General features: G+C 42.4%; 1 protein-coding gene across 2 annotated transcripts in view; it reads left to right on the top strand.

Annotated features, from left to right (window-relative positions):
• dbn1 (drebrin 1) overlaps positions 1-25965 on the top strand; it is a 198642-nt gene that overhangs the window by 157893 nt on the left and 14784 nt on the right. For both annotated transcript variants that reach the window (XM_041193776.1, XM_041193775.1), the window contains 4 exons: positions 4351-4502; positions 7840-7903; positions 13274-13357; positions 15413-15527. In XM_041193776.1, the coding sequence (XP_041049710.1) occupies positions 4351-4502; positions 7840-7903; positions 13274-13357; positions 15413-15527 (415 nt within the window). The remainder of the gene's footprint in view (positions 1-4350; positions 4503-7839; positions 7904-13273; positions 13358-15412; positions 15528-25965) is intronic.

Here is a 25965-nt window from a genome sequence, read left to right as displayed (position 1 = left end):
GAAATCAAGGTCCTCACGGACTTTGAAAATAAGTCATCCAGCTGGCCAGCAAGGATCTGGACCGTTCATGCTGACGGTGAGATTGACAGTGCTCTACCAAGGGAGGGTCCAGCAGTGCAACATCCATTCGACAACATCCTGTGACTGATGTGTCCTGTTCTGCAGTCCCCTGCCACGCCCTAATTATCTCTCCTTGCTTTTGCAGGCACATCAGGGAAACAGCCAATGGACTCAATGACCCAGGTGCTCCAATCAAGCCCCAAAGAAACCTCAGAAGAGGACTCTAAAGGCATCCTCATTGAAGACCTTCACAGTGCTCACCCACACCCACCAGTGCAGAGACACACACCTCAATGGGACCTAGCTTTAGAGTTTCCTTGGGATCACAATCTGGTGAGCACTGTCTGATCCACAGCAGGCAGCGGCAGGGAGTTCCCAGGTCTATGGTACCCGGAGGACTGCTGGAGGCCATAAATCTGCTGAGTCTGAGTCAGATGATGATCCTCTGGACTCAGTCATGTCTCAGTTGCTACAGCTGCAAAGGCAAGCTTGAGAACATCAGGAAGAGATGTCCACTGCACTCCTCAGATTCCAAAGCATGATGGAGGAGCCCATCCACCTTCAGGCTGAGGTGATAGCGCTGGCATACCAATGCACTGCAGTCAATACTGGTAGGATGGCAGCCACCATGGAGAACTTGGTCCAGAACATTAGTCCTGCGCTGCTGTGTGAGCTGAACTCCATCGCTGATACCATAGTTGGCCTCCAACAGTGCGTATGTGAGAGGGGTGCAAGGCAGCTTGATCTCACTCCAGCTTTCCCTTCTCCTCAAGGTGTCAGCCAGGGGCCATCGGGCACCCTTAGGGAGGAGGATCAGCAGGTGCGCCCCCCCCCCCCCCAACCCCCTCCCCCCGGGGCGATCCACCCAGGTGACCCCGGGAGTGTCCAGCCCATCTTCCTGTGACCCCAGTAGCTACAGCTCCACAAGCTGAGGAGAGGGTGCCACTGCCACACAGCAGGACTCAGAAAGCAGGCCGGGGCCCAAAATGTCTTGGCCCTCCAGAGGATGCCCACCAAGGTCATCATAGACGGGCGTAGCTGTCAGACTGCCTCCACCTCTGCTGTGGATGTTGGGGGAGCACGAAGATGTAGCAGCAGGTTTAGGGAGGTTAAGAAGATATAGTTGCATAGCCTGAGCACCAGTGTTAATCACTTGTACATAATGTTCACTACTGTAAATAAACTCCCAACAATGTCTCCTTATCTATGGCTCCTTGTTCTGATGAGCAGTGTTTGTGTCACTCAGATGTGAAACCTTCACCTGCAACAAGGTGTCTCAGTCCAGGGCCTCTTCCCTGTGCTTTGTGCAGCCTTCAGACCAAAGTGATGATCCAGCCTCACACTCTCTGGACACATTCCAGGGATGGCCTCCCGAGCACGCCTGCATCATCTGGTCAGTGCGATGGACTCATCGCCGGCATCCTCGCCTTTAAGGACCTCCTCACCCTCATCCCCATCAAGGTCCTCCCCATCAGAGGAGATGACCAGATCCCTCATCTCTTCCTCAGCCAGCTCCTTTCTCCGTTGCAGCACCAGGTTGTAAAGGGGGCAGCAGGCGACAATGTTGCATGACACCCTATGTGGACTATATTGCAGGACTCCACCAGACCAGTCCAAGCACTGGAACCTCATTTTCAACATCCCGATGGTTTGCTCCACCAAGGTGCGAGTTGCAGCATGAGCCTTGTTGTATCTTCACCCTGCTACAGTCTGAGGCCACTGCACAAGTGTCATCAGCCACATCCTCTGTGGGTAGCCCTTGTCCCCGAGGAGTAAACCCTGCAGCCTCTGTAGACCCTGGAAGATGTCAGGTATCTGTGACCGACTGAGAATGTAGGAGTCATGGACACTCCCTTGGAACCGTGCACATACCTGCAGGAAGTGTTTGTGGTGGCTGCACACCAGCTGAACATTCAGCGAGTGGAAGCCCTTGCGGTTGACATAGTTGACCTCTTGTTGCCACAGAGATCTATGCGCAATGTGAATGCAGCTGATAGCACTCTGCACCTGCGGGAAACCCAAGATCTGGGCGAATCCAATCGCTCTTGTGTCCTGGCTGTCCTGGTCCCAGGCAAAATGCACAAAGTAGTGTGCCCTCGCGGAGATGGCATCCGTGACCTCATGGATGCATTATTGGGTGGAGGCTTGCGATATCCTACAGAGGTCACCTGTGGAGCCCTGAAAGGAGCCACTGACATAAAAATTGAGCACTGCGGTCACTTTCACGGCATTGGCACTGGATACCCTCCATGTCCCTTTGGCGCCAAATCCTGCAGCTGGTGGCAGATGTGACCATCCAGTTCCCTGGACATGCGCGGTCTTTCGCAATACTGGTTCTAGAACATCTGCAGGAATCAAAGGCGATGTCTATAGACCCTGGGTCTAGCTAGGCTCACTGAGGCTCTTTAACATCATGTGTGGGAGCCCCAGCCGCCCCTTCTTCCTGAGGGTGCTGCTCCTCCCTCTGCCCAGCCAAGTGCCTCCATCGCTCTCTTCTCCTTCGTCTCCGTTCTCTGTAAGCCATAAGGCATACAGCTAGGTCACCAGGCTCCATGCTCCTGAAGTACTCCTGCTGCAGGATGAAAGAGAGAGACGCATGGATTAACATGAGTGTTCTAAGAACCTCGCTTGGTTTACTCTGAAAGCCCCTTAAGGCATCCCAGATAGTGCTAGCCACCTCTTGGATGGCCAGAGTTTAGTGCGCTGCATGACTGCCCGAGACCCCACTAAATTCCACCCCACTCCACCAGACCAATTGGCAGCAGTTTCGCCCACTGTACTGCATGCTGTGCTCTCAGTTCAGATACAGCATTCTCTTAACCCGCACAGCAAGGCTGCACTGTTGTGAAACATTGCATATCAGCATGCTTGGATGATCCAGCATCGGGGGGATGATTCCAGCGAGCTGGGCTTATAATATGTAGATGTATTACAATGGTGTATCCAATTGGGGGTAACACAACCCGCCATTGACGGGCAGAGCGGATGATTGCAAACTGGTTTCACAACGTCAGTTTTTGGCCTTCCCGCTGTATTGGCTGCTCATGGCACCAAACACCACAGATGTTAGCAGGCACTGAAAATTCCACCCAGAGAGAGGGAGGGTGTGTGTGTGTGTTAAGGAGAGTGAGTGTAGGTGAGTGTGTGTGAAGGAGAGAGAGTGTAAGTGAGTGTGCGTGTGAGAGAGGAGAGTGAGAATGTGTGTGTGAAACAGAGAGGATGAATGATTGTGTGTGTGAGAGAGAAGGCATGTGTTTTTATTAGTTACTCTTTTTTTAAATGATCAATTTATTGTTTTGACATTGCTTTATTTTTGCTCAACAAGTTGTTTCTTTTCTTCATACTCAACATTTTTTGAAATTTATGTATCTTACCGAAACCTGCTCATCGGCTCTTGCGTGAGAAAAAATGGAAATGTGGCCCCCCCTGCAAAAAAGCACGCCCAATCTAAAGTATATTACTATTATTTGGGAAACCCAGATTAATATAGTAGAATGGCTCTACTGAGTAACGTTAGCACCCCATTCAATAGTTAGAATGACTGTCATATACTTTATTCGCAGATAGGAAAACCAGAACAGCTATTTCTCTCTGTCTCCAGTACCTCTAAATAAAACTTGCAAAGTAACCATAATTTCCCTATGGATCAAAATGGCTGTAATTTGTCAGACCATTTCTTTCTATTTCTCCATCATCTGCTTGTGCATTGGTGCTTATATGCTGACCATGTTCTCTCTCTTTCTCTGCATTGAAATCTCCTTAGGCTGCTTGCACTGTAATTCCACCTCCCTTCGTGTTATTGAAATCATGGATATCTTTAATTTCTGTCTATCCTCCTTGTCCCTATTAACTAAAATTTGCTTTACTTATTTCCACTGTTGAGCTCTGTTTAATTTAAGAATCTTTATTTTTTGAAGGTAACAACTACTCTCGCTGGGTTAAGGAAATCTTTCAGTGGCACTACTTGAGCCTTTCAAACATATAACAGAAAACGTAGATGTGGCTTTACTGTGATTGATATTTGCCCTCCGTTTTAGTGCCACTAAGTTTTTTTCTCCTGCAGTGTACCTGGGAAATCAGAGACAAATTTCCAACCTATTCTGATTGTCTAGCTGAAAAGGTAATAAGGGAACAGCAGCAATAAGCTGAATCCTGTTAATACACCTTGTTCGCTCAGAGTCCAGTGGCCCCTTTTGTCCATTGACGCATGCGCCATTCATGTATCATTGTCCGTCTTCCCTTGAACCACTGCAATGTCACTTCCAACCTAATGTGTGACTTATGTTTTAGAGAGAGGAAGAGCTGAGGAAAGAAGAGGAGCGTAAGAAATTGATTGAAGAAAGAGAAAAATTTGAGAAAGAGAGAATGGAACAAGAGAAGAAAGAACAAGAAAATAGAGAGCAAAGATACAGAGAACGAGAGAAACAGATAGAAGAGGAAAGGTATGATTGACATTTGGGGAGCATGTTGTAAGTGGATGGAGCAGTGATTAATGGAAATTTGCCTCTTGCATATAGTGCTATGGAGAGATGCTGAATGGTTACACAAATTTCTGGTTCCCAGCGTTAATCAATGTTTAAGCCATTTCGCATAGTAAAACTAGTTTCCAAATGGCATTTTCTACTTAATATGATAGGTGGTGGTAGATATCAGAGGCTCTTGTTCTGTAAGAATGGTAGCAATCAGTGTTTTTGAAAAGTACAGAGAATAACAGCATGGAATGATTACAGGCCGGTATATTTTGTTTCAAAGTGTGCTGGGATCCTTGTCTTCCTATTATGAGTTTTGTGACATAATCTAGTGACAAATTGCTAGATTTCTTTTTCCTAAACTAGAAAATAAATTCCCTCAGTGAATAGAAAACACTCACTTTGAAAAGTACTTTTTTTTTTACTTGTCTAGATGAAATGCTAAGTTCCTGTAATATTGATAGTTACTCTCTGTGAATGATTCCAGGTACCTATCTGGACAAATGCGTACTTCCAAACATGAAGTACCCTCTTTGCTTTTTTACTGTTTGCTTAAATTTCCACATACAAGGCATGCTCAATGTGGGATCTCAATTGGACAATTGTTCAGGTGATCACTCCAAACCATGAGTGATGCCACGAAAACCCCAGGCACCTCCTATGTGGTGGGAGAACACTTTGAAGGACAGTTTTTCTGGAGACATTCTTGCATCATTTTAGTGCCTGCCATTTATTCAGCAGTCCATCCCCACTTCAGTATGTCTGTGGATCCCTCTGCTGCAAGTTCTTTTAGATTGAACATTCAGAAGCTAACATACTGGTGAGAAACCAGCCATTCACCACTCTGGTCCAACACTGGCCACTCACCACACTGGCTGGGTTATTTGGTGCTCTGGAAAATTGTGGTGAATTTGCTTAGGTTAGGTGACATTTCAAGTTTCCACTAAAATTAATTTGCATAATGACAAATATAAAATTATACAGTACAGAAGGAGACCATTTGGCCTATTGAGTCGGTGCTAGCTCTTTTGCAGAGCAATCTAGTTAGTCCCACTCCTTGGCCCTTTCCTCACTGTTATGATATGGCAGGTGGTATTTGCCAGGCTGACCAAATCTACAGAGGAAGCTTGGCCTTGCTATCACAAATATTTTGCAATTTATATTTATTACTAGAATGATTCCGCACTGAAGTCAGAAGTAATGAGTCCACTACCACCTTTAGAGATTTGAAAGCTTAGATTAAAACATTTATTAAAAGAAGAAAAAACTTAATCACATACACAAGATTACAGTTACACAGATATAATAGTTCCCAAAATTTCTACTTAACCAGGCTCCCAACAACAACAAAAAAAACAGAATTACCTGGAAAAACTCAGCAGGTCTGGCAGCATCGGCGGAGAAGAAAAGAGTTGACGTTTCGAGTCCTCATGACCCTTCAGCAGAACTTGGTCATGAGGACTCGAAACGTCAACTCTTTTCTTCTCCGCCGATGCTGCCAGACCTGCTGAGTTTTTCCAGGTAATTCTGTTTTTGTTTTGGATTTCCAGCATCCGCAGTTTTTTTGTTTTTATCCCAACAACAACACCCCCTTTAAGGCAACAACCCGAATAGATTCCAAATTTATAAAGTCATAGAGCAATGTTATCACAAGCACCCACTGGACAATGGAATTCCAAAGGCTTTTAACACTATTTTGGTTACTGGAATAGCAAACTTCTGCAGGGTGGCTAGAGGCTTTTCCCCCAAGTCTGTTTCACATGATGCACCTTTCAAGTTCTCACATGGGCACACCTCACACAGTCTTCCATCCTTCTTTAAATATGTTTTATCCCTTTTGATTTGTAAATCCCATTGTTTCCACTTGTCTTTAGAAGTTACTTTTCCCAGAATATAAAAATCTTTCATGTTTTCATTATTTCCAGCACTTTGAGAAAAATCAACATAATAACTTTGCCTTTTTATTATTCATTCATGGGAAGTGGGCATCTCTGGCTGGGCCAGCATTTACTGCCCATCCCTAGTTGTCCTTGAGAAGGTGGTGGTGCCTTCTTGAACCGCTGCAGTAAATGCGGTGTAGGTACACCTACGTGCTGTTAGGAAGGAAGTTCCAGGATTTTGACCCAGCGACAGTGAAGGAACGGCGATATATTTCCAAATCAGGATGGCGAGTGACTTGGAGGGAAACTTCTTGCCAGATATAAGCATTTTCCATGTCCCTTTGAGAATCAAACAGTGCTCCACTTCTCTAAAAATGCAAGTTCCATTTATACCGTATCTACTGACCTCACTCTAGCTTTACTTATCTCTATTTTAAATGCCTGTTTTACACCTAGCTTATTCAATAATGTAAACCTTGCAGTCTAATCATCTCTAGTTTAATTAAATTATCCACACACACACAACCATACACACACACACACACACACATAAGTCTGCTTTAAAGTACCCCACAATAATATTAGGGAAAATATGATAGTTCCTTGTCACCACATACTAACAATTTTTTCTCCTTGAACTATTTCTCCAATTCCGTTTGGTAGACTATTTATGAATCTGTACCCACCATCCTATCAGGCATTCTAAATCCTAACCACTCATTATGTAATATTGATTTTTTTCATATCTTATCTGGTTCTTTTGCCAATCATCTTAAATCTTCTGAAACTTGTTTTCATTAATCTATTCATTTAGAAAATGTCTTAGCTTGAGCCAGTTAAAAGAAATAAACTATCTCTCCTATTATATTGTTTGAGCTGCAATCTTTTTTAGGTCTGTTTAGAATACGATAGCAATATAATGCAATCATAGGGTTAGGACTAATGTATTAACTGTATTCAGAATATTCTGCCACTGTATGCTAAAAAAGATCAATGTATACAGTCTGTCTTTGTTGTTTTCTTCTATGGTCCATCAATACTTACAGTAATATGCCATTTGTTCATCTCTATTTCACATGTTAGTGAATAGTAGGTAATGATGGATTTTCACTATAATTGCCCAGTTGGGAGTCTACAGTGTTAATCCACCTGATGTGAGGTAGTTTCTTTATAGCCTTGAAGACTCCATTTTTTTAGAGTACCCAACATTTTATAATGGATTGAAAGTGGAATCGTCAGCCATGGGCAAATCAACATGATAGTGGCTGATTCCAAGCCCAGTTTCAGCATAAAACATTAGTGTGGAGTGGGTGTGTATGTGTGATGGGGGTGGGAAGAAGTTCAATTTAATGTTGTCATCTCTTCTTTCAATCATGCCATTGGTATTGTCTTTTACTTTTACTACTTATGTGTGTGCTTTTTAATTTTAGGAAGAAACTGCAAAGCCTGGAAGTTGATGAAATCAAATGTACATCAAAGCAGAACAACAATGGGGTCAGTGAAGCTTCTAGTTTTCATTGCAGATGTATTAAATATCCCAAGTAATTGGATGGCTGTGTGGCATGTCACTGTGCCACCCCTTGAAGCAGAAAAGAGATGGGGAATGAACCAGTTGGTCCCAAAGTAAGTGCTGCCCCATGCTGACTGACTGGCATTTACCCCAACATAGAAAACCGAGATCCCACCATTGTCTCCATTACATTTCTGCTATTACAGATTTTGAACAGAGCTTTTCAGAGTGAGAATGTGTGTCACTTGCTAGCCTCATTCAACTCATTCTAGAAACCTACTAATCCTTCCAGTGCCCTCTGTTATCTTCTTTACAAAGGGGGTATAAAGAGCTTTGCGTTCCAGATCTGGCTAACTTTTAACATCCTAGCACCACCTCTTTGACAGAATAAATACTGTTTGTTCTGTGTATAATTAGATTAATAATTTTAAGAAATAAACTTTAGAACATTTGTGAGTTGGTCTAAAGAAAATTCAAGGACAAAGTTATACAGAGTGTGTGAGAGAAAATTACCTTCCATTTTTTTCTACCATAAATGTTCCACCATGTTTCTTTGCATTTCATTTAACTTTCAGTGTGCAATCACTTTATCAATATACAGAAGGATTTAGTATTGATGTGTGGTATAACATTCAATATTTATTTATTCTTTTTGTGGGATGTGGGTGTTGCCGGCAAGGCCAGCACTTGTTGCCCGTCCCTAGTTGCCCTTGAACCAAGTGGCTTGCTGGGCCATTTCAGAAAGCAGTTAAGAGTCAATCATATTGCTGTGGGTCTGGAGTCACATATAGGCCAAGCCAGGTAAATGATGGCAGATTTCCTTCCTGAGAGGGCATTAATGACCAGATGGGTTTTACAACAATCAATGATAGCTGCCATGGTCATCATTACTGAAACTAGTTTTATATTCCAGATTTATTACTGGATTTTTAAAATTTCACAGCTGCCTTGGTGGAATTTGAACACATGTCCCCAGAGCATCAGCCTGGGCTTCTAGACTATTAGTCCAGTGACATTATCACTACACCACTGTCTCCCACTGAAGGTAGGGGAGAGGCATATCAGGACAACAGATCATAGAATCATTGAATGGTTACAGCACAGGAGGAGGCCATTCAGCCTGTCATGTCTGTGCTGGCTCTCTGCAAGGGTAACTCAGCTAGTCCAATTCTCCGCTTTGTTCTTGTAACCCTGAATTTTTTTTCTCTTCAGATGCTTATTCAATTCCCTTTTGAAAGTCACGATTGTACCTGCCTCCACCACACTCTCAGGCAGTATATTCCAGATCCTGATCACTCTGTGCATAAAAAGATTTTGTCTTATATCGCTGTTGGTCTTTTGCTATTCACCTTATATCAGTGCCCTCTGGTTCTTGACCCTTTTGCCTCTCTATCTACTCTGTCTGGACCCCTAATGATTTTCAACAACACTGTCTAAGCTCTTCTCAATCTTTCCTCCTCTAAGGAGAACAGCCCCAGCTTCTCCAATCTATACAGGTATCTGAAATCTGCCTGAAACCATTCTCATAAATCTTTTCTTCACCCTCTCTAAAGTCTTCACATCCTAAAGTGTGGTGCCCAGCAATACTACAGATGTCTAATAAAGGTTCAGAACAACTTCCTTGCTTTTTCTGCTCCCCCCTCTCTGCTGTTTACACTATTACTATCCCAATTTATATTAGGATGATTAAAGTCCCCCATTATCATTACTCTATTGTTTTTGCAACCCTCTGTGATTTCCCTGCAAACTTGCTCCTCTATATCTTTCAGTCTCTAACTTGTGGCCTACAGAGCACACCCAGTGGTGTTAAGGTGCATTTATTGTTCTTTAAGCCTAACCATATAGTTCTGTCCTTGACACCCCTAGAACATGTGCTCTTCCCAGGACTGTAATATTCTCCTTAATCAACACTGCCACCCATCCTCCTTCCATTCCTTCTTTATCATTCGTGAACACTTTGGCCAGGATTTTCATCAAGTTTGGATGATTTGGGAGCCCTTTGAAAATGGTAGGCAAGTCCCATTTCTGGGATTCCTGACTTCATTCCTGGGCTGTCTGATTTTTGGGAGTGCCATTAAAGGGTGCGAGATGGTTATTATCAAAAGCCTGCATCCAGCATTCCCAACCTGACCAGCTGCATTGTGGAGATAGGCATGTCCTACTCCTTGCAATTTTCATGCAGTTGGGCCAGGTTCTTAAAGAGCCATGGTTCACAGTCCCTCAGGGGAGTCGTGAATCCTGGTCTGCACGAGGGGACCTTTTAAAAGGTAAATTCAAAAGGTCCTCCTCATGCTCCCTACGCCAAGCTCTGCCCTTCCACCCACTCTTCACTGCACTGTCCCGTCCCCTCCCCCCACCCCATGTCCCTCATGTCCCCTACGTGAAGCTCTGCCCTTCCACCTAGCCTGCTGTGGCCCCTCATGCCCCCTATACAAAGCTAGGCACTTCCATGTCCATTGACCCACAATACTATTTAGAATCAATGAACCCTTCCCTGACAGCAGGATGTGTAAAAACAGATTTTGGAAAAAAAGTAATTCATTCATAACTTTCTCCAATGTTGAAAAAAAGTCATTTCACTACAAGCTAATAAAAGTGTCAATCATCCAGACCATTTAGAGTACCAATAACAAAAACATAAACCCTTGAAACCACTCAATGTTGTGTAAACAAACATTGTGAAATTGACAGCATAGCTCTGAGAGCCTGAGCTTACAATCAAACAATGTTTTCTCTGGGGAGCAGGCATTTCAGCAAGAGTAATAGTTGTCTGGGTGCTCAGCCAAGGAGTCTGCTGTCAATTTCACAATATTTGTTTGCACAACATTAAGTGGTTTCAAGGGTTTGTGGTTTTTTATTATTGATACTTTAAATAGTCTTAATGATTGACACTTTTATTAGCTTGTAGTGAACATAAGAGGAAATTATGAATTAATTACTTTTTTTCAAAGCCTTTTTTTACACATTCTACTGTCACTACAGGGGCAATTGATTCTAGACAGTGAATAGTGGTCAATGGGCATGGGAGTGCCATAGCTTGGCATGGTGGGCCATAGCAGGCTGGGTGGAAGGGTGGAGCTTGGCACGGGGACATGAGGGGCCATAGGGGTAGGTGGAAGGTCAGAGCTTAGCATAGGCAGCATGAGGGGCCATGGAGGTGGGTGGAAGGGCAGAGTTTAGCATTGGGGGCATGGGGAGTCATAGGGGGTGGCTGTGGGATATGAGGTGGCATGGATAGGGTATGGGGAGTGTTTGGAGGGTGAGAGGATGTGAAGGGTGAGGACTGTAGGGGCTTTTATGTTTTTATTTTCACTGGGACAAAGTCCCACAACACCGAGGCAGGCCTTTTAAACAGCCCACCTACACTCCCAGCAGCCCCTGTGGCTGCCGTCAAACTTCTTACCAGGTCAGCTGGCCCAACTCCAGCCTTCAACCGCACCAACCCCAGCAATAATGATTCCACCTTTGCAGGTGGCAGGCAGGCTGAGCCAGGAACTTTTCCAACTCCCACTACCTGCCTTGATGATGAAAATCCAAACCCTTGTATCCAGGAATATTTAGTATCTAATTCTACCATTTGTTTGGTCTCCATTATTGCCATGACATCACATTTCAAAGCGCCTGCAGCTCACCAACTTTACTGACTATGCTAACTTTACATACATGCATTGTAAACCTAATTTAAATGTTATTGCATTCCCTTCTACTCTTACCTCACCTCATGCCTTAGTATTTTTTACTCCAGTGCCATCTGTCTTTCTCAATCCTTTGTCTACCTTGTTTCTACTTTCTAATGCTGAATCCTGGTGCCAATTCCCCCTGCTGAATTAGTTTAAACCCTCCCAACAGAACTAGCAAACTGACCCACGGGAATATTGGTCTCCGGCAACTCGTCCTAACTGTATAAATGCCACTTCCCCTAGAACTGGTCCCAATGTTCCAGTAATCCAAGTCTCTCCTCCCTGCACCATCTCTCCATCCACAAATTCATCTGCAATTTCCTCCTATTTCAATTGTCATTGGTGAGTGACACCAAGAGTAAGCGTGAGATTACCACCTTTACAGTGCTGCTTTCTAATCTCTTCCCAGCTTCCTAAAATCTGCCTGCAGGAGCTCATCCCTCTTGTCATTGGTACCAATATGGACCACATCCTCTGGCTGTTCACCCTCCAACCTTAGAGCGGTCTGCAGCTGCTCAGTGACATCCTTGTCCCTGACACCTGAGAGGCATTATACCATTGTGGATTTACATTTGCAATTTCAGAAATGCCTGTCTGTTTCCCTAACTATAGAATAACCTATCACGATTACTTTCCCAATCTTCCCCCTGTCCCCCTTACAGCTGAGCCAGCCTTGGCATCATGGACTTGGCTTTGTCTGCAGTCACCAGAGGAGCCATTATTCTCACCAGTATTCATAACTAAATATCAGTTACAAAGCGAGATGCACTCAGGGGACTCTTGCACTATCTGCCTGGTCCTCCTTAACTGCCTGTCTTGAATGTCACCCATTTCCTCTGCCCACACTTTCTTAAGCCGTAGGGTGACCACATCCAGTAGTATGCTATCCATGTGGCTGTCAAGCCTCGTGGATGCACTGCAGTGATATCAACTGCTGCTCAAGGTCCAAAACCCTAAGGCTGAGCTGCTCCAGCTGACGATACTTCCTGCGCATGCGGTTATCCAGGAAACAAGACACATGAAACAGAATGTGCACTCCACAGGACTAAGGTACCCTGCTACATCCCTATTTATTAGGCTAGCTAAACTTAACAGAAATATATTAACCATTTATATATTTTTAAAAATATAAATAATTTTAAAAACTCACCATCACCTCACCAATCAGCACCCTCTCTTGAGTTGATGTCACTTTTATTTTATTTCGCTCCCTGATGCTCACACTCACTCTGCTCTGCCCCTAAACTTATTCAGGCACATGCTACTTACCTCCAGGGCTCACCAAACAACCAGTCACTTTACTGCTGTCCTGTGACGTCACTCTTGAATTTTTTTTGGTGATTTGTTCATGCAGTGCTTTCTCTCTCTCTACCCCCACCTCCGCTGCTCCTCTAATCCTGCTATGCTCTCAGATCTCCCATTGTTCTCACCTTGATATACCAGATCTTTTATATTTTGCACCTTATATAATTTGCTTAATTTAATAGAATTTAACAAAATGTTCAATATTTGCTTTTAGCATATTTTATTATGTATTTCATAGTTGTAGTAACTAAGCCTTGCTTCAACTGTCTGTCCCGTCAGATTTAAAATGGCATTTGATGAGCTGAATGTGAGCCTGTGCTGGATCATTCAAAAATGTGCATAATTCTAACCTTGTTCATTTTGAAATAGGAAGTGCAGAAAGAGGAAATGGAGGAAAACGAGGATGAAGAGAACAAAGGGTCCAAGATCAGCGATTCTGCTGAGAAAGCAGCAGTAAGCCTTTAATAAAGATCAAAGTGTGCTGATAGAGGATAGACAGAAGCATTTTCTTCTGAAGTGATAACAATCCTGGATGTCCTAAGCTGTAACTTTATATAAAGAGAGATAATGTTACTGAAAGATGGTAGGGCAGAAATTCACAGGCCTGGTGGAAACTTCTAAAGTGTTAATCAGGCAAATAGGGCAGAATTTGGGGAATTTATGTCAGGTGTCCGCCCTTTTATTTACCCCAGTACAAATTACTAAAGCAGGCACTTCTTGTGTGCAGTTTCTTTCTGTGGTGATATCCCTGAAAGATACAGGACTGGATGGAAGATATTGGTCATCCAAAATCCTGTCAGTTCCACTTCAGTTGCCTTCGCTGTGCTACGGCATGAAGCAGGCTAGAACTAGACATTAGCAGAAATGGGGCCCAACTCCTTTTTCAATGAGTATTTCTCTGTTTCAGCCTTGGAGAAGTTCAAATTCTGGGCTCTTTAGTTCTTTATCTGAGGTTGCATGGCTCTAGTATACTGTGGCAATATACAACAGCAAATTCATCCCTTTCATCACTGGAACAGTGCTGGCAGCCTCTCAAGTTGTGGAAATTAGCCTGACCCCAGAGTTTCGGATAGCATCAAGGTATTAGCAGTAGATGGGCAGAAATTCTGTCCCTCCCCATGGGCCTTCCCAGGAATTTCTTGTCTGGTGAAAATAAAAGTATGATAGTCTAAAAATTTTGAAGCAAGTTTCAAATATGTAACCTTCAATCATTTTGAGAATACTCAGTTAACCTTGGGACAATATTGTTAATCACACAGTGAGGAAAATGGAGTAACTCCTGAGTGATGAATCCTGAGACAGCCATAAAGTCCTTGTCACAAGTGTGATAAAATGTCACCCCTTTGATATGATAGATTGTGTTTTAATGTTCTAGTCCCTACCTCAGTCATTTGAAGTGTCTCTTAAGCTGTGAATTTCAGTGATGCAAGCTGTAACATTGGGCTGCCCTGTATGCTTTCCTGCCAGCAGGTTTGAAGGCAAGGGCAGATATAAAATCCACGGCCTAACCACCCACCCCTGCCCCCACCACAGTTAAGCAGGGGACAGGGAAGCTGTTGGGCAGCCGGCCCACTCTACTGAAGCCACTTAAGGGCCTCATCCCACCCCCACAGGACCACACCTGTCAGAAAGCTGGGCTGTTTTAGCTGCACAGTCTGGTGTCTGGTGGGGGAGTGGGCATGGGGTTGGAAGGGCTCTGCTCCTGATGCACTGCTGGGACTACATTCATCTGATTGGCTGCAGCTCTCTAAGGCAGGATTTCCTCCTGAGAGAAGGGCGGAGGTCCCGCCTCCAACTACTTAACACTGCTTCCAGCATTATATGGCAAAGGCCAGCCATCTTGACCGTGGGCCGGATTGCCCCCTGATTTTTTAGCCGAGGTGGGTGAGTGGGTTTGGGGCCTATGACACCTGTTTAAGTCCAGTCCCATGGTCAGAGAAAAAGTGTTTATCTATTTTCTTAGTATTGCTGAGCATTATAGGAATTTGAAACTGAATTGCAAAGTGTATAGGAAAAGTTTTTTGTACATTTAAAAATCAATGAGAAGTCAAGAGCACAGGGGGTTAAAGGAACAGAATTATTATTCTTTTCCTTCATATTAATGGTTGAGTAATGAAATTACATGCTTCAAAGCTATGCCTTCCAATTTTTATAGTGGTTCATTGATAATGGGAAGAAACAAGTATTCTGCTGTTTTTCTCACAAGGAATTTCAACCCACCCCCTCGCCATATGTACAAACATTATGGCACCATTGCCTCAAAACATGTTACAGAACATTTGGTTTGGATGATCAGATTTGACATTCAGATAACCTGACAGAGAAGTCTTAGGAAGGGATACAATTCAATTAAGTTATGAACAAAATTAGGAAAGATGGTTAATCAAAGCATAACTTAACTCTAACTGTACAACCATGTATATAAAAATGCTGAAGTAGTTTTAACGATAGCAACCCTCTATCTTCAATTTGACATGTCCTGTTTTTCTCACTCCCTCCTATCAACAGGAAGCTGCGGCTCTTATTGCACTGCGGGATGGAAATCCTAGAGAATTCTTTAAGCAGCGGGAACGAGCCATGACAACAAGTTTTGAAACTGTACATTTTACAGGCCAAAGACCAGGTAGGAAAGTATTTTTTGGTTCCCATTTCAACACCTCCTATCCCTTATTTCCCTTTAGGCCTCTCATTCTCCATGAAAATTCCTTCCATCAAAATGGCAGTGTTAATGGTCCTGCCTATCTTTTGTCATCAAATCCATTTCATAGGCTAGTGCAAATAAAATGTTACAGCCTGTTTAGAGGCTTGATGAAATGATCATGATCGGGTGATGAGCTACAAGATGTGAGTCAAGCAACCTAATGTAAAGCTAAGTGTTATTAGTAAACCATGAACCCTCAGGTAATTAAGGTTTTTCACATGGTACCTGATCATACCAGATGCTAACTATTCAGCGGGTGGCATGGAGCAACATCTGAACAGTTCAATCAGTTAAGTTGGTGGGGAGCATATGACATTACCAATGCATGGCATGGAATTATTAATCAACATGTTGAATGACTTGGGCTGCAATTATGTAAAGTGATATGAATCTTGCTAGACAGAATAGTTGAAAATGGAATGGGTGACTGTATTGGATTTGGAAATGGATGGGAAAGCCTGTCATATTAGATGAGGAAGGACATAGGAGTGGGGGAGGAGAGCATTCAGTTGTCTCAAATAAAGTAAACTGGGAAGGGTAAAAGTTGTCTTCAGAGTGCCAGGTGACATAGTTGAAGTGGGCTGAGCAGTGCCTAGTTGTGTTGGATAACTTAACTGGTTGAGGTTGAGTCACTAACAGACATGTTGAATGATATTTTGGAAGTTCTACCAATATTTGGGCAACCCAAAATGTCTTCATTTTGAGTGCTCCTAGAGCCACTCTCCACAACATGTCACTATAAATTAGGATATTTCTTCTGTACAATTAACCAGTTCCAAACGCACTTTCCAATGAACAGGGCTCCACTGTATAAATAGTTTCCTGCTATAGAGATACGGACTGGAGCAGCAACAGAATTCATTCAGTACTTGCTGGAGATGCTGTCTATTCCATTCATTGCTCTACATATTTAGATACCTGGGTTTTCATCTCTTCATTAAACAAAGTCACACTTTTGTATTATCGCCTAGAGTAATGGAGACACCGGGAGAGATGATGTCTAGACCATGCAAAGAAATGGGTTACAAAATGCTTAATGATGTCATTAAATCTAACCAAGGTCAAGCCTGCCCTTTGTGCTTTTCTGGGAGCATCAGGTGGTGGGAGCGTGGGGAAGAGTTGCATTTACATTTTTGTTTAATGATCTCCTCAAATACCTCCTCAACTAAACTTGAAAAGAGGTTGATGTTTTAACAATCCTAAGGCTTGTCAATTAACAATCCTGCTGAGTTGAAGCCATTCTAGGTACTCATTTGGTTGAAGCTGGTCAAACCTTTTTAAACAGTATAGAAGAAATTACATTTTGGAGGGCAGTTGAACAGCAAATACTGAAAGAAGGTGCAAGAACAACCTTCTTGCTCCCTATAATCTCCCTTATTACTAGTACTAGCATCAGTTCTTTAAAATTCCTAATGCTGCTATCAACAATGTCAGATTCTTAATATTCAAACCAGCACCAACCTTCCCAGTGCTGCTCTCAGCAATGTAGTATTCCCAAAATGCAGTCCAATACTTGTCTTCCCACTGCTGCTCTCAGAAGTGTACAATTCTCTATATGTTAACAATGACCTGCATACTGCCTTCAACAAAGCATTACCCTCCATATCTGACCTTTTGTTTGGTGTGACCCCACACAGTTCTTGTGGAGAGGAAGTCCTGTCTTCATTGAGGACACCCTCTATCATGTTATGTGACACAGCAACCATACTAGGTGAAATAGATTCAGATAGATCCAGCAGCTCAAATTTGGGCAACTATGAGGTGCTGTGGGCCATCAGAAGCAGCAGAATTATATGCCCCTCACAATCTAAAACCTCCTGGCCTGGCACATCCATCACCCTACCATTACCATCAAGCCAGAGGATCAACCCTGGTTCAATGAGAAGAGTAGGACAGCATGCCAGGAGCAGTATCAGGCATATCTAAAACTGCATTTCCAACCTGGTGGAGCTATGACAGGACTACATGCACGCTAAACAGTTAAAGCAGCATGCTGTAGATAAATGATTCCACAACCACCAGATTAAATCAGAGTTCTGTTGTGGATGATGGACAATTAAACAACTATCTAGAGGGGGAGGCTACACAAGCATTTCCATCCTCAATGATGGCTGAGCCCAGCAAGTGCAAAAGACAATACTGAAACATTTGCAATCATCTTCAGCAGAAAGTGCCCATTAGATAATCTGCCTCATCCTCCTGCTGGGGTCCCCAGCATCACAGAAACTATTTAATTCACTCCACATGATATCAATACATGGCTGAGCATGCTGCACACTGCAAAGGCTATGGTCCCTGACAATATCCTGGTAGTAGTGCTGAAGTGTCCAAAACTATCCAATTTTCTAGCCAAACTGTTCCAGCAAAGCTACAACACTGGCGACAAAGTAGAAAATTGCCAGGTATAGTTTGTCCACAAAAAACAGGAAAGGCTTGATCTGGCCAATTACTGTCCCATCAGCCTACTCTTAATCATCAGTAAAGTGATGGAAGGTGTTGTTGACAGCATTGCCAAACAGCACTTAGCAATAGCCTGCTCATTGATGCCCAGCTTGGGTTCTACCAGGACCACTCAACTCTGACTCTCATTAGAATTTGGGTGTAAACATATGCAAAAGACCTCAGTTCCAGGGGTGAGGTGAAAGTGACTGTCCTTGACATCAGGGCAGCATTTAATGAGTGTGGCTTCAAGGACCCCTAAAGAAACTGAAGTCGACGGGAATCGGGTAGAATTCCCTCCAGCAGCTGGAGTCATACCTTGCAAAAAAAAAGGTCGTTGTGGTTTTTGGAGGCCAATCATTTTAGTCCCAGGAGATGGCTGCAGGAGCCAAAGACATTCGTCAATGACTATCCCTCCATAAAAGATCAAAAGCAGATGTTTGCAGAGAGTTCAGTTCCATTCACGACCCCTCAGATACTGAAACCATCTGTGCCAGGATGTAACAAGACTTGAACAACATTCAGGCTTGAAATGATAAGTGGCAAGAAACATCTGCACCACACAAGTGCCAGCAATGACCATCTCCAACAAGAGAAAGTTGAACCACCTACCCTTGAGATTCAATGCCATTACCATCGCTGAATCTCCCACCATCTACATCCTAGGGATCACCATTATCCAGAACCTTAACTGAACCAAACATACAATTGCCCAGATATGTTCTGTCCACAAAAAGCAGGAAAGATTTGAGGCTGGGAATTCTGCGACGTGTAACTCAGTTCTTCACTCCACAAAGCCTCTCCACTATCTACAGGACACAAGTTAGAAGTGTGATGGAGTACTGTCCATTTGCCTAGATAAATGAAGCCCAAAAATACTCAAAAAGCTCAATAATATCCAGACCAAAACAATCTGCTTGACTGGCATTCCGTCCACCACCTTAAATATTAATTCACTCCAACACCAGCACCCCGTGGCTGCAGTGTGTGCCATCTACAAGATGCACTGCAGCTACTCGTCAAAGTTGTTTCAACAACACCTTCCAAGTCCATGACCGCTACCACCAAGAAGAAAGACAACAGGCACATGGGAACACCATGACCTGCAAGTCACAAACCATCCTGACTTGGAAATTTGTTGTTGCACCTTCATTATTGTTGGGTTAAAATCTTGGAATACCCTATTTAACAGCACTGTGGGTGGATCTACATGGACTGCAGCACTTGAAGAAGGTAGTTTACCACCACCACCTTTTTGAGGGCAGTTGGAGATGGACAATAAATGCTGACCTTGTCGGTGATGCCCACATCCCATGAATGAATAAAAAATTGGGGTCATCTGTGTTACCTATAGGCAGTAGGTAAATGCACTTGGATCACAATTTTCCTGGATTATATTTATAACCGAATCTCAGGGATGAATCATTTGCACTTGCTATACTTGTTTAATTCCTCCGCAAGAGCCAATCACATGGGCTTGGATGTAATAGAAAAAATAAAATACATACATCAGTCAGCTTGCCTGTCATTAAGCTTATGTTTGAGATATATATGGCCATTTTTACCAATGCCAAGCTTTTATTCATCTCTAATGAATTAGAAATCTTTCCATTCTCTCTGTTTCAACCTCAGTATTTGTTGTGAGTTGATTCCAACTCAACTCCATTTGTCAGGTCATTTGTCAATTCACTACAGCCAAAACCCACTCATCAAATTGACTATCAATCTGTAGCAATCAGGTCTGCATACTTTGAGATGGTGGCAGACTGCATTCACTAAGCTGAGTGTTTGTTTACTCCAGTCTGTATTCTTTGCTCTAGGTGACAGCATGGTCCCATTAAGTCCATATTGATCACTGTAATGGTATCGATCCAATAGGCTAAAATTGTGACTAACAGAGAAACAGAGAATCTTGATTTTTTTTTTCTTCATTGGAAAGTTTGTGTGTTTTGGCCTTTCTTTAGGTGGTGTTTTGTTTTGTTGAGAACTTCCTCTGCTATGAATCTCTGAGCCATCTGCTGCTGTAATTAAACTATGCAGAAAGGATCAATGAGATGGAGATGAAACCCAGAGTCTTCCCGTGAATTTTAACGTGAATAGTTTTTCTTTTATCTACATTTTTTGACTAAAATTTTTTGCTAATCCCGTTTCAACAAGTACATCCCCACCATACCTCTTCCAAAGTTGTTCAAGTGCTAACTTGAAAAGAAAACAGTTCATTGTCTTGCACTGTGAACAGATGCTCACAAGCTGTCTGAAGGGATTTGATGATTTTGAGTGGAGCCATGTTATTATCATACCCAACTCGCAATGTGTGACAGTTCTGCAATTGAATCAGCTTAGAAAGCAGAAGGCTAAAACAAGATAAATAATGGAAACACAAGAAAGTCAAAGACATCTGTAAGAGATGTACCACAGGCACAAAAAACTGGAGCGCAGTTGGATAGTGGTTGTAGTGAGTAAGGAGCAATGAAAATTAGAAGTAATTGACATTAGGAAATGGGGTATGTAGTGAATACAAAGGAAAAATGGTAAAAAGTAGACATAATAGAAAGCAGGCATGAGCAAAAATATATGATTGAAAGGGTGTGAAAAAGAGAAAACAACAAAAAGTTATAAGGCAGAGGGGAGAGATGATAGAAAAGGGATGTGAAGGGAGGAAAGGATTGTTGATGCATTCAGTGGTTTGGGTGCATTTTGATGCAAGTAATAATGAATAACTCTTCTCAATTAGGCAGGAGCAGTTTAGCAATGTAATATTTATCTGAAGTTGGGGTGATTCTGGCTAATTAAATTGCATTATACCATCTGTGACATTAGACTAAGTGTTTGAGCTGACATCTGTAGAAATACATGGAAATTGGCTGAGTATCTGAATATTTTCATTAGCTATTTTGGTTGGTATGACAATAAGCAGGTTACACTGTATTAGTTGCATTATCCACCTCATCAATCCCTTTTGCTACCCCCTTAAACCTCTTAGCTATTTGGCATTGTGTGTTACTGACTGGTGTGACACATTCTCCCCACAGGTCGAGTGAGCAGCCCTTTCCTTAAGAGTCAGCACAATCTGCCCGAGAGACCAGGGTCCCCTCCAAGATCCCCTTGCCCTCGAATCGCCGCTAACCATATCCCCTTCCAGTCTTTCCCCTCATGTATGTATACTTTCTAATAAAATATAGAGTATCATGTTTCTTGGAATAGAAGCATGCACTTTATAAAATATGGAGACTCTTGACGGATTCCAGACACTGCTAGAACCCATCTAAAATAGTGTATAAAGCTAATGTATCTTGAGTCTCTAAACTTAATGAATGTATTCTCTTAGCTAGTGTTTCACCTCTGAGACTTCTTTCAGTTGTCCAGTGACAGAGGGAATGAATGTCTTCTGCTTTCTTGAGTTCTGGGTGATGGAATAGGGTAGAACAAAAATGTCCAATTTACCAAATCTGATCTGTCTCTCAATTTCATCCAGTCCAATAAGCAGCTCCATGTTTACAAAATTATGCTGCAACTCTGAACCTATTCTTGTTGCTTCTGGGCCAGAGGCTCAGGAAGGTAGAGTGAGCTCTATTCCTGAAAAGCACTTATTCCTGAAAGAGATGATCTGCCAGTGGGAGATAAAGATATAGGCAACCTTGGAGCTCTTTAACAAGAATACACAAGGTTGACATCTACCTCTTCTCCCAGCATTACAGGTTCCCCCTTCAAGGTGAAACCCACCTCAGGATCCATAATACTGCAGATCCTGACTGGATAGAGGAAACAGCACTGCTGGGAGCAATAGGTACATGTCAGTGCATTGTGCAATCAAAGGTTCTGAGATTGTTATATAAGATTTTGAAAACCCTTTATACCCCAAGTTTTTGCTTTGAAATGTGGATGTAATTGGATGAATGCAAAAGGTCCCATGGTTAAGTCGCTTGTAGTTTCCTCCACATTTGTGCCCAGATAGGCTCAATCTGCGGACAAACAATTTGCATGGCTTAGAAGTTCAGAATTTAGGTGAAATTGAAAACATGTGTAACTACAATATAATCTGTCTTTGGTCTTTTATGTCCACCCACCAAACTTTCTACTTGAACAAATCACTGACCACAAAACAAGCCACACCCCCAACTCTGAAATGCAAGTCTCCTTCAATTGCGCTTGTTGGGAGTTGCCTCAACATTGTGTCCAAATTTTCAGGCTCAGCAGGAGGCAAATACAATTGCAAATTTATGTGCGTTTTTCTTAAAGAAAATGTATCCTCCCTGAGATAAGCTCTGTAGTTTCTGTTTCTTATAATGCATTTTAATGGCAATTTATGTCAGATTAAAAATTGAAAAGCTTCCCCAATTGCAAGTTCTTAAAACATGCTGTGCTGTATGTGTATGAATGATTGTTAAATGAGTTAAAACTTTAAGTTTTAAGACTCATAGGCCAGGATTTTCCACCCCACCCAAGCCAGGATCTTGCGGTTCCACTGATAGTCATTAGAATTCTTGGTTAGCCGTCACATCCCCATAATAGGTCCCGCCATGGCAGGGCCAGAACATCCGGGCCATAGATTAAATATATAGTGTGACTTTGGCATTTCCCTGGGTCTCAATTGTTTACACTGATTCATGCGCATTTTAAGTTTGGACAGATTGGGAAGAAACTTGAGTGTAACTTGACAAAGTGGGCACGATCTCAGGTGCAACTTCTGGATTGACATGGAGGAAACTCCAGGTCATCATGGTATTTATTTCATTGCTATTTGTGGGATCTCTCTTTCTTACTGTTACTAATCTGCAGTTAATTGTTTTTTATGAATTTAATAAGAGCTGCCCTAATGTGTTTGCCAACAACCGATTCACACAAAACAGCCCTTTCAGAGGCCCCACACATTTTATTTATATTCATTTGTGGGATTGAGAGTCACTGGCAAGGCCAGCATTTATTGCCCATTCCTAATTGCCCTTGGAAGGCAGTTAACCAGGGAACTTCAATAATAATTCTGTCTAGAAATCAACTTAATCATATGTGATCCATTCACTAGTTACGGTGTGTAGATCTGGTCCACTTCTCCAAAGTACATACTCCACTGCTTCAGAATGGAAATGGTAAAATTGTAGAAATTGTTAGTTTGGGTAAAATACATTTTCAGGACAGAGTGAAGGGTGCCTGATTTGTATGTAGATGGTGCCACACCTGATGTAGGAGTAGTTCATGCTGTCACATATGTAGCAGGAATAAGACTGGGGTTCTTATTCTTGAATTTACCAAGGTTCATCCGACTGGGAGGAGAATTACAGGCTGCTGGTGCAGAAACTAAAACCCCAGCCTTGGTCTCTAAAAGGGGAATTAGATTAAATGCACCACCTGGGGTAACTCAGTAATATTGAGTTGTATTTAACTTAGCAAAGAGCAACAGCTCCTAAATACTACTGATTTTCTACTCCTAGTCACAGTTCGCGTTTTTATCTTTACAATTCAATTCCTTCTCATTTGGAAGAAAAAATTTCGACTGAAAATGGCTATGCACAACAGAAGAATGGTTCAGGTTATTACAGATTTTAATATCAGCCCACAAGAAGAAAGAAGAACTAAATTATGAATGGATCTGTGCCATTCTCATATGCCTTGTAGAAGCTGTTTAGGGCCTGATGTCATCAGAGGTCTGAAATTAGGGCAGCTGTCCACTTGCTTAGTAAAGGAATGATGCATGCATCCCAAGGGACTCTGCAAAACAGGAGGGAGCTACATAAAAGATCTATATTAAGTAAGTAATTTATACTTTCCAGAATGTGTGAAAACAGAAGATAAACGTAGCTAATATGTGACTGGAGAGGAATAATGGACCGTGTGTGTGTTGTTACACCAACGTAGGCTGAAGGGGAAATTGCTGATTTACTCTTCAATGTCATCTTCTTTTAGGCTAGTCTGTTCACAGTTTAGAAATCAATTACATGCACACTTAATTTTTTTCCTTTTTAAATGTGTTCTCTGTACTTGTGCAAAGCTACATTTTATTTGCTGCTATGTAACACTAGTGAATGCCATGTCATGTATCTATGTTTTTGCATCTCGGGCTAAGTGCTCTTCAGGAAGCTCTTCAAATAGAACTTACAAATACAGAATTCAGAAGATGGGCAGCTTCTGTCTAACAGCCCAATAATGGAAGAACTTCCATGATGCTCTTTAAATTTTCCAATTTAACATCTGGGGAAGATGGATAGAAACCCAGTAGAAATGGTGTACATGGCAGTTTTTAACCATTTAGGCAGTTTACTCAGGAGTTGCACTGATCCAACACTGGAGAAACTGCACACAAATTTGTTATGTTTTACTATTGGATCACTTGGCTCGCAAACTGGTTGCACACTTATCTGTCGGTAGGTGAGTCAATTACAACATACTGCAGATGCAGAGACCAATATGAAATGAAGCACATACTATTTACTTACACAAACAACAGAGCACTAACATGATGTGTGCTTCTCCAACCAGACCCTACTCTAGACGAATATTAACATGGTAGCCTGCGCTATACAGCTATTGGGTCTTACAGTCACGTGGTCAATCTGCTCACAGTCTCTTAAAGGTGTATTACACCTAAAATTACCACACCCCTCTCCCTTTACTTGAAAGTACACTTTACAATATATTAACTATTTACAGAAATGAACTATTTACAAATTCAGTCTCTCAGGAGGCTTTTTCAAATGTGTCAACCGTTGTAGTTCTGTGACTTTGGATGGTTTATCTGAGGCCTCCCTCTTAGAAGTTATCTAGGCTCCCCAGTAGGAACCTGTAAGTTTGCCTCCTCGACTCTCTCAGGCTGAACGGGTCCCACAGGTACTTCCAAAGCAAGAGGAGTTCCTTCTACCTGTGGGGTAGACTCCAACGGGAATGTTTTCACACTCTTTCCGGTCCCATCACATGCACCCCTACAGTCCCTCCTCCTCCTGGTTCAACAATATGAAAGGTAACTGTCAGGCAAGTTCTGAGAATTAGGACGTCGGGCAAAGCTAAATGCAACATGAAATGATCAGCTTCCTGTTGTGTAAAAAAAAATTCAGGACCTTGTCAGTAATTTCACTTTCTATTCCTACTTGTCTTCTTTTGATGAGTTTTCTTCTTGGCAGTGTGATCTCAACTTAAATGAACTCAGTGGTTGACTCTTCCAGCATTTCCTCATCTGTCAGCTCCTTTGAAAACTCAGGGGTCTCTATTTTTAAGGTTTCTTGGCTCCCACATATCTGGTTCTTCGGTTCTTCCATTTCTTTTTATATTTGTTGATAGTTTTGCTGTGTTGTTGCACTTTCTCAGCTAACTGATTCTTCATCTATGCAGAATTCTTTCTCTTCTTCCTCGTACCTTTTTAGTGGTATAATTTGGGACCTGAGGGAATCTTGTAATATGTGAAAGGTTTTCTTTTTCTTTTTGGAGGTTACTCACTTCAACTCAAACTCTGTCCTGAAGCATCAGGTCTACAAACTCCTTTTATTGAGTCTTTACATACTTCTTTTTCCATACAGTAACATTTCCTGCTTCTGATTGAAAGCTCAGTAATCTCTCAAGATTGATCTCTCTTAACCAGTTTCTTCCCAGGAGACTCTGTCCTTGCCTGCTCTCACCATGAGGGGTAGATTATCAGACTGGCTTCTATATTGTACTGGAACCTTGCATATACCTTTCACTCGTTTGTCTTCGCCAGTATACGTCTTTAGTCTGGCATTTGAGTTTTCTTGCTTTTTGGTGAGTGGCCTCCTCCATTCAGATACTTAAACATGTGTTCCCCTATGATTGTTGTGGATGCGCCCGTATCCACCTCTATTCAAGTGGGTTTTCTGTTGACTTCTACTGTCATGTAGATTGGCTCTCTTTTACCCATTTTTAAGTTGTGTAGTGAGTAAATATCTGACTCTGTTTCTTTTGGTTCCTCCATTATATA

This window comes from Carcharodon carcharias, chromosome 8 (assembly GCF_017639515.1).
Source record: "Carcharodon carcharias isolate sCarCar2 chromosome 8, sCarCar2.pri, whole genome shotgun sequence".
Taxonomy (NCBI): Eukaryota; Metazoa; Chordata; class Chondrichthyes; order Lamniformes; family Lamnidae; genus Carcharodon; species Carcharodon carcharias.
This window is presented reverse-complemented; position numbering and strand designations above follow the sequence as displayed.